The sequence below is a fragment of the Saccopteryx bilineata genome, chromosome 1 (assembly GCF_036850765.1).
Source record: "Saccopteryx bilineata isolate mSacBil1 chromosome 1, mSacBil1_pri_phased_curated, whole genome shotgun sequence".
Lineage (NCBI taxonomy): Eukaryota > Metazoa > Chordata > Mammalia > Chiroptera > Emballonuridae > Saccopteryx > Saccopteryx bilineata.
The window spans coordinates 252,296,167-252,305,712 of NC_089490.1; the positions used below are offsets into that span (position 1 = coordinate 252,296,167).

General features: G+C 45.3%; 1 protein-coding gene across 1 annotated transcript in view; it reads left to right on the forward strand.

The window, feature by feature from the left end:
• Positions 1–8,823, forward strand: part of NDUFS4 (NADH:ubiquinone oxidoreductase subunit S4) — a 99,519-nt gene extending 90,696 nt beyond the window's left edge. Inside the window, exon 5 of the mRNA XM_066253552.1 lies at positions 8,625–8,823. Within this exon, the coding sequence (XP_066109649.1) occupies positions 8,625–8,728 (104 nt within the window). The 3' untranslated portion in view covers positions 8,729–8,823. The remainder of the gene's footprint in view (positions 1–8,624) is intronic.
• The last annotated feature ends 723 nt before the right edge of the window (positions 8,824–9,546 follow it).

A 9,546-nucleotide genomic window follows, 5' to 3' on the forward strand; every position in this document is an offset into this window, starting at 1 on the left:
GTTTAGAGAAAACAACTAAGAATAAAAATCAGTGCTTGTATTATATTTAAACTGATAGAGAAAAAAACTATTTTTATTAAACCAAAATTATTAAATTTGTCATTTGTAGATAAATCCAAAGATTTAGCTACATTATCTGAACTTAAATTCTTAAATGTTTCTTATGTCCTATAAGAGTGTCCTAAATATAGCACATTAAAGGTATTAAGAGTTCAATAATCTATTTAAGCACAGAACAGAACCACTTAAAGAGATTTTTAATAAATTAATAACATCTGGAGGTAGAAAAACATCTACACACAGATGTAAAAGCCTTCCTGAGTTGACAGGGCTGTAGATAGACATATAGTCACATAGAGAGCTCATAACTTTATAAATTCTAAAACTTTAGCCCTGGTTTAATTAGTAAATGCAGAATTACAAAATTTACTAGTCCTTACTAAAGATCTGTTCTCTCAGTGAGTCCAAATTCATTTATTTGAGCGCAAATAGAAAAGACTAGTTTTTTTTTCTAGTCCAAAAGAATGAATTTCTAAAGTTCTTAATTTATTTAAAGAAATCATCCAATAATCAAACTGCAAAATCAATTTCTAAGAGTAGTAGAGAGCAAAATTAAAATGAGAACAGAGTCAGCAAAGTTCTCGTGTTCACCTCTTGGAGCCAAGAAGAGACGTGCCTGGGCTTAGAACCACGGGGCTGCTTCTGAGGAAGTTCTCCTGGCTCCCTTCGGTGGGTGGTTGTCGGACGTCCCCGGTGGAACCACCAAAATTGTCATAAAGGAACGTTTCCTGAGATAAAATCATGGCTCTAATACAGATACAAATGAGCATGTGTCGAAGAATCTATCTCACTCACGCAGTAAGGGAGCCAGGCAGATGTTAGAACAGCTCATAGGGAAGTCTGTACAGCTCACATGTATAGAGTTAAAGGAGTGCTGCGCTGAATCGCCAATGAAGACAGAACTGGTTTCCCGGGGGGGGGGGGGGGGTTACAGACAACAGAATATCTCCATCTGTCAGAGTAGACTCCTCTTAGTCATAATAGCTGTGCTCTGTGAAGTCACCATAAATGCTAACTTAGCAAATACTGAAATGCTGCTCCTAGGACATACAGGGTGAGTGAGTCAAAGCCCCATGAGCCTCTCATCACAATATTTTGTCATTGATCAATAGGCTGTTTTGTGTGTTTCTGTGTAAATGGAGACCGTTGACTCGGGAACATTGAGCTCACAGCCAGCAGCCGGTCACTCACACCCGAGCGATGCGTACCTTAACGCACAGGCACAGCCAGCCGTCTCACACTCAGGACAGTACAGAGCTCTGTACTTGGGGGCCATTTTGAACAGTAACAGCATCAACAAGAAGCACAAAAACGGGGAAATGTGGCTGTCAGTAGACCAGGAAAAGGATGCTTGTTTACAGATGAGAGTTGAGACAGAAAGAGTGTCACCTCGCCTGACCTCCACTGGGCACATTTGCACTGGTGACAAATTTATCGCTGCTCCACGCACGTCATGAATGACCATGGAAGCATCGTAAATATTTGGGCTTACAAATAAATTCTCATGAGTAGGTGAATGCACAAACACCGATTCTGGAATAATGAGGATTACTTGTACCTACAGCTTATAGAGCTGCAAAGTGACTTGGAGACAGTTTGGAGGCCAAGGCCAACATCTGGTGGGCTGGGGATGAGCCATCATTTTCTGTGGAGGCACCGGGCTTGTTTTTCCTGCACAGCTTTCTTCCAGTCCCTAGTGTGTGGCTAGGGAGGTGTTCAGCCTGGCTGCTCGGGGCCTGAGGAAAGGGTGAATGCCTTAGACTCTCCGTTGGACGTCTGAGAGCATTTCCTCAGAAAGTGTGTTCAGCATGGGGCTCAGTGGGGTGCCTTGTATGTGGTGGGTTGAGTGGGTTCCGGAGATCCTTGTGCACACAGCACACCCCAGAGCAATCTGACGGTGATTTTTGGACATCCACATTGTTGTAAATTTTTTTTTCTCTAGAAAAATGTATTTTAAATTTCTATCATCTTATTTTCAAATGTCCTTTTGGAACATAAACCAGTTTGTATTGTGGCAAATTCTGAATAATGTGGTTCCAGTTACTGCTTTGGAAATAAGATTGAGACTACTTTATAGAAGCTATATTTGGAAAGATGAAGGTGGATGCTGACTATCACATCAGAGGTGGAGCCCTTTTTTCTTGAGGTGTGGCAGCTGTGACAGGCGTGAGATGTTACCATTCTAATATTTCTGCTGCCTGATGTTCTCACCTGATTTGCTCATTTAAATCATCTTGTATAACATGCGTGGAAAGAATTGCATTGCCAGTGTGTCCAAAGCACTTATTTCTCCTCCTTTTTCTTTTCTCAAAGAAGACCTAAGTTACTTTTAAATTATCCTGACACTGCCCCTCCCCCAAATATTTGACACTTGGGAATTTCAAAGTAGAGGGACTTTTAAAGTGAAATTCCTGAGAAGCTATTCCCCCCCTCAAATTATATTTTAAGTTCATGCCCTGTTTGTCCCAGGCATCACGTGGGTACGTATCCTGCTGCGAAGCCCTGAGACCTCCTGCAGACCAGCACACCTGTCCTTATCCCCCCTCCCGGAGCCCTGGCCACCTTCAAGCCCATGGCCTGTCAGCAGTGACCACCAGCCCTTCCATTCGGGCCCAAGTATGCAGGCCTTCTTGCTCTGCACACAAATGAACATTAGGAAAAAATTATTAAACTCTTCACTTCCAGACTGGTGTCGGGGTTGCAGAGGGGGTTATTAGAGGAGAAAGACCTTTTGCAGGGATTGAACCAAGGTCACTAGAGGTAACATATTTCACAAGCAGTAAAAGCACTGCTGGATGTCTCTCTATTTTTGTATTACTGAACCAAATATAAAATGGTTCTGTAAATAAGAATGAACAGAATTAAGATTCTCTCTCTGCCTCGTACATGGAATTCACAAGTGAATTGTTGTGGTCTGGTTTGTTCAGAGGTTTGCTTTTTTGTTGTTTTTTTTGGTAGTATTTGAAAAGAAGACACCAAATGTTCCTGTCGTAGGAAGCAGAATGTCCCAACCACAGTCTGGAGATTGACAAACTGGGCATATTTCTGGGGGGAAAAAATTGAGTGTAGATGTCACAGATCACTTTAAGTTTACTAGAGCTTTTGCCAGAAGTACTTTATCTGATAGGAGGGCTTAAGGTCCCAGGTATCTTTGTGAAAGCATTCCAGTGGCCGGACTGGTGGGAGCCCGCTCTGCCTGGCTGCGGTCTGGGCGGGCGGCGGCCCGCATAAGCAGGCAGCGCTGCTGGACAGGTCTGATCTCCTGCCGTGCACAGCTGGGGAGGGCGGGGCAGGCTCTCCATGGGCTGCCGCATCTTCATTCTGCACACGCACCCTTTGGGGTTTGGACGGTTCATGTCCATGATCCTACTCAGAAGTCAAGTCTTAGTTATTTTTTTTTTAAATACAACTTAATTTAGGGTTGAAAAGAAATTCTCTTGGTATTTCTTGCATATTCTTTTTAAGAATGAGTTCCACATGGAAAGTAGAAAAGTTCACGTAAGGCACCACTAAGTACAAATGTTTCCTGGCTTTTCAAGATTTGTTATTCTTGCAGTTAGTTGCTCTGTCTCATTCGCCGAAGCTCGCCGTTGCCCCAGGAGCCTTTATGTCACTGCAGAATCGTAGAAGTGACCCGAGGAAGGTGGTGCGGGTTGGCTAGTGGACCCAGTAAATCAGTTCACCCAGGCGCTGTAAGATGAATGCTTCCGAGAGGGGGTGCACAGAAAGGGGTTGTATCTTAGCAGAGACTCAGAAAAGAGCAGAGTGTTCTTGCAGCCTTTATCCTACATGGTAGGAAGGTTTCCTGAGTGACGGACAGACAGTCCCAAAAGAGACGTGTCCAGATGTGGCTTGAGTGGGTCTCTGCTGTGAACTGTTAGTATCAGACTCTCCACGGCCCTCTGAGGCAGAGCTGTCCCACACAGGAGGGTGCAGGGAGGGCTACCCCTCGCCCCAGCACCCAGGGGCCGTGGCCGTGGTAATGTAGAGGGCAGATGCTGTGAGCAGCCGGGCTCCCTCCGTGTGCCTTGCTTGTTTGCACATGGTGCCCTGCCATTCACATTCCAGTCCCGAGAATGCCGCTTCTATTGATATGTATTGTTATCACAATCCACAGCTGCTCGAGTCTGGCCCACAGTCCTCAAGGGCCAGCATGCTCCATGGTCACAGGATAAGACCAGTCCCCAATCTCTCTGTGCAGTGCCCCAACAGCCCTTCCAGACCTGGGACAGAACAGATAATAGAGCTGTCTGCATTCTGGTTCAGTAAAAAATAATCCTTTCCCTGGTGGCCGACAGACAGAGTGACCATGTAGATGAGAAAGTGGTTACCTGATATGTGTGTGTATGCGTACTGGTCCCTAAATGTTTCCTAGGACCCCATTTCCTGTTCTCCTTACACCATCTCTATTGGGCTGGCATAGAAAGATCAAGCGCCCTGGCCAGTTGGCTCAGTGGTAGAGCATCAGCCTGGCGTGCAGGAGTCCCAGGTTTGATTCCCTGCCAGGGCACACAGGAGAGGCGCCCATCTGCTTCTCCACCCCTGCCCCTCTCCTTCCTCTCTCTCTCTCTCTTCCCCTCCCGCAGCCAAGGCTCCACTGGAGCAGAGTTTGCCCAGGCGCTGAGGATGGCTCTGTGGCCTCTGCCTCAGGCGCTAGAATGGCTCTGATTGCGGCAGAGCAACGCCCCAAGATGGGCAGAGCATCGCCCCCTGGTGGGCATGCTGGGTGGATCCCGGTTGGGCGCATGCGGGAGTCTGTCTGACTGCCTCCCCGTTTCCAGCTTAGGAAAAATACAAAATAATAATAATAATAATAATAATAATAAAATAATAATTAAAAAAAAAAGAAAGAAAGATCAAGCAGGTCTCGGGAGCTTACCAGTGGTCATTACAACCAGACATAGAATCCGTGCTGGAACCGCCTCCCTCCTCCATGGCCGGTGGGCAGCGCAGCCTCTGGGCAGCATGCACGGCTGTGAGCTTGCTGGCAGGGGATTTGTAAGACAGCCTGCTCAACACAGTTACAAATAGAAAAGGAAAAAGAGGTTATGGAATCACACAGATTGAAGGGAAATGGGTGAAACAGATAAAATTTCAAGCAGAGGATGTTTTTATACAAGTGCAGTTTTATTCAGTTAAGTGCATAGCTTTAGTCAACCTGGGTTAAAATATGGGCTTTTCCACTATTAGTCAGGTGCCTTGTTATCTCCTCTGTGCTTTTCCTCGTGATTCAACAGAAAATTAGGGTATATATGATGCCTACCTACCTCACAAACCAAGCAGCCTATGAACTCAGTTTTTTTTTTGTTTGTTTGGTTTTTTCCCTTCATTTTTCTGAAGCTGGAAACAGGGAGAGACAGTCAGACAGACTCCCGCATGCGCCCGACCGGGATCCACCCGGCACGCCCACCATGAGGCGACGCTCTGCCCACCAGGGGGCGATGCTCTGCCCATCCTGGGCGTCGCCATGTTGCGACCAGAGCCACTCTAGCGCCTGAGGCAGAGGCCACAGAGCCATCCCCAGCGCCCGGGCCATGTTTGCTCCAATGGAGCCTCAGCTGCGGGAGGGTAAGAGAGAGACAGAGAGGAAAGCGCGGCGGAGGGGTGGAGAAGCAAATGGGCGCTTCTCCTGTGTGCCCTGGCCGGGAATCGAACCCGGGTCCTTCGCACGCTAGGCCGACGCTCTACCGCTGAGCCAACCGGCCAGGGCTGAACTCAGTTTTAAAACTGAATAGAAATACACTTAAAGCCCTAGTGCAGCACGGAGACAACCCCCCCCCCCCAATCACTGCCTAGGGGCTGGCGCTCTGCTTGTGAGGGGCCCCTTCTTCGTCACCCAGGTCGCTCTCTGACTCCCTTGAATCTTCGAATATGGGAATCGGGAGGGCAACCCCCTGCCTGCCTTCTCTAGATGCTGCTCTCAGCATGCACACAGGCACAGAGTATGTTCTCAGTCCTGGGCTCACCGGGCTAGCTCCGCGCTAGTGTGTACTTACTCACGTCTCTTCCCTGCCAGCTCGCAGCTTGGGAATTCTCTTTTATTCCCTGCCTTACCTCTGGTGTTTAAACAGTCCCTGACACAGAGCAGGCCATTGATACAGTTTATTAAATGAGTAAAGGTTCATTAAATGTTATTGTTGTTTACCTGCTTTATTTTTTACAATGACCAGCATCATTTGTTAATCGATGAAGGAAGTACCTGAGAAGTTCATAATGTTGAAGTTATTATGCTCAGTTCACAATATTTATTTGCTTACCAAAACCCCTTTCTATAATTCATAACTACGCCAAATTATACCTAACTACATCCAAAGCATTACAGATTCGAAATTAATGGGTTCCAACATGATGCAAATCTTATTTACACTAATACTTTACATAGATGTGTTCTTAGGAAGTTACAAATCAAATTTGAGAGCAAAATAATAACTATCTGGTGCTTACTCTGAGTCACAGGAGACGCTGCAGGGAAGACACAGGTGCAGAATCAGCCTGTGACCAAATCTGACTCTGCCCCTTCCTGGCTCAGTGACTGTTGCTATTTACCTGACCCCTCTGTGCCTCACTTTCCTCAGATATATACAGGAAATAGTATTAACTCACCTAAAGAGCTTAGGAAAATACCTTTCTCATTGAACTCAATAAATTATCAAGTGCGCCTGATCAGGCGGAGGCGCAGTGGATAGAGCATCGGACTGGGATGTGGAGGACCCAGGTTCGAGACCCCGAGGTCGCCAGCTTGAGCACGGGCTCATCTGGCTTGAGCAAAGCTCACCAGCTTGGACCCAGGGTCGCTGGCTTGAGCAAGGGGTCACTCGGTCTGCTGTAGCCCCACAGTCAAGGCACATATGAGAAAGCAATGAACAACTGAAGTGTCGCAATGAAAAATTAATGATTTATGCTTCTCATTTCTCTCCGTTCCTGTCTGTGTGTCCCTATCTATCCCTCTCTCTGACTCTCTCTTTCTCTGTCTCTGTAAATAAATAAAATTAATTAATTAATTAATTAACAAGTGCCACATGCTGTCTAAGCACTTCACATGAATTAGCTTTTTTAAATCCTCATGACAACCTATGGAACAGGTACTTCTCTTACTCCTCTTAGTAAGTTTTTTGAAATGCAAATAACCACTTGTCAGTGTACTTATTTTATTCAGGCCCTCCTGAAGTAAGGTCTAGCTTTGTGATGGTTTGTTTTAATGGGTCAGAAAGTACGCAGAGCATTCTCTCTCCCCTGAAAGTCAGGTTACAGTAACCAAGTGAATTCTGTCTCTATGGTCTCTCCTGTATTCCGATGTTCCACTTGCTTTTCTGCGTCTCCTTGGCCCGAATGAAGAGGAGGCCCGGCAGTGGGGTGATGGCCCCTTCAAACTGCAGCAGGCAGTAGGGGAGAGTACTTTGATGACTTGAGTTTCAGAGGCTTCACTGGTATGGCAAAGTTGAATTCTGAGGGGCTGCTGAGGCGTGAGCTCTGTGGCAGCAAATTCTAGACTTCCATGAAGCACTAGGATTCAGACAGTTCACAAGATCAAGAAGCTTACGTAGTTAGACACATACTAGTCCTTGTGGACATTTTATACATGTCGCACGATTCAGCTGTGAATCAGATGTTTCAGGATGAGTTATTTGAAGGAAGTTCTGAGGGAGAAGAATGGTACAGTACAGGGATGGAGAATGGATCTGGGGGAAGGCGACAGCTGTGGCGGTGGCTCAGACCAGGGGACAGAAGAGTAGCAGGCCGTACTTCCAGGAGGAGGAGACCAATGTGGGTGCTCTCCTTGGAGTAGGAACACTCAAGAGCCGGACTCAAAGCAGGAGACAGCCATTAATAATCTAATTCCCAAAATTGTAGAGCATGGCAGAGGGCCTCTCTCATGAGAGCGGACAGTTTAAACCAGGGGTCCTCAAACTTCTGTGCATAGAACATGCCTGGGGTCAGTAAAGTGCAAATTTCCAGGCCCCCACCAGAGTTTCTGATCCATGGGCCTTTAGTCGGGCCTAAGAATTTGCATCATCAAGCCCTTCCAAGGGATTCTAACGTAGCAGGCCCCTGAAACAGATGCTGGAAAACACTGTGAGTACATCTCTCTCTCATGGTCTCCCGACTCTGACCTGTACAGAGGGGGGCATGCACGTGTGCCTGTATTGCTGTGCATGAGTCTGCACTGTCACAGAGGCACCTGCTTTTAAAAACAGGGAGACGGGTTATAGCTCATTATTCTTCAGTGCAGATGTTACGGAAGTCACATATTAAACCACACAGGGAAATGGAGAATTTCACATCATACATAACCATCAGTAATTGGACAAAGGATGTCAAGCAAGGAGAAATTGAGTCAAGGGTTATACCTTTAAGAGACTGTAAATCACCATCAGGCAATATTTTGAATTCTCTTGTCACACAAAATTAAAAGAGAACAAATTGCTAAGTAAGTGTATTTCAGATGTGTTGACATGTATTCCTGGCCATAGATAAACATTAGGTTTATGTACATCAGCCTCTGCTCACTGTTCTTCAGGTATGGTCTTTAATTCTGTTCCTGTGGGTCTGTTTTTGTTTTCTAGGATGGAGCTATGATGTTGAAGAGAGGAAGGTTCCAAAACCCAAGTCCAAGTCTTATGGCCTAAACTTTTCTTGGAACAAAAGAACGCGGGTATCCACAAAGTAGATTGGCGCTGACTGACTGAAGTCAGCTGTGCGGTACTTCTAGTCCATGTATGACACAGCACCTAATCTCCCAATAAACGCCACCTTGGAACTGCAGGTACAGCTGTGGTGTTTGTTTTAAATGCTGTCTGAGATCTCAAATTGAACATGTTACAATTTCTTATATAGAGGGGAGATCTGAGGTAATTATACCTGCAGGAAATTTTAGTACTTAAATCTATTAAAAAGGAATGCTTGAGAATATTATTCTAAGCAAAACAAGTCAGAAAAAAGTTAAGAACCATATAGAAAACTAAAACTCATAGACACAGACAACAGTTACGGTGGTGACTAAGAGGGAAGGGGGTGAGGGGGGTTGGGGAGTAAAAGGGACCAAATATATGGTGACAGAAGACGGTGTGACTTTGGGTGGTGGACACACAGTGCAACATACAGATCATGTATCGTAGCGATGCACACCCAATACCTATGTGATTCTGTTGACTAATGTTGCCCCAATAAATTTTATAAAAAATAAAAATCTTAAAAAAAAATAATTTAGAAAAGGAATGCCTGAAATTAGCTGCAACATTGAAGGCTTGCACTTGCTTTTTATAGCCATTCTCACAATTAATAGTGTTCACAAACTACCAGCCATCCTTATTAAAATGCTGCCTTAGAAATTCTTTTGTTTTATCATGGATAGATTCATGATTATATTGCAGTCTGATAAACCTAAACCCAAATCTTGAGTTCTCTTTCTTAATTAGAACTTTATACTCTCTAAGTGCTGTTGAGCCTGAATCAGTCTACAAGAGATGTATGTGTAAGAAATAAGGA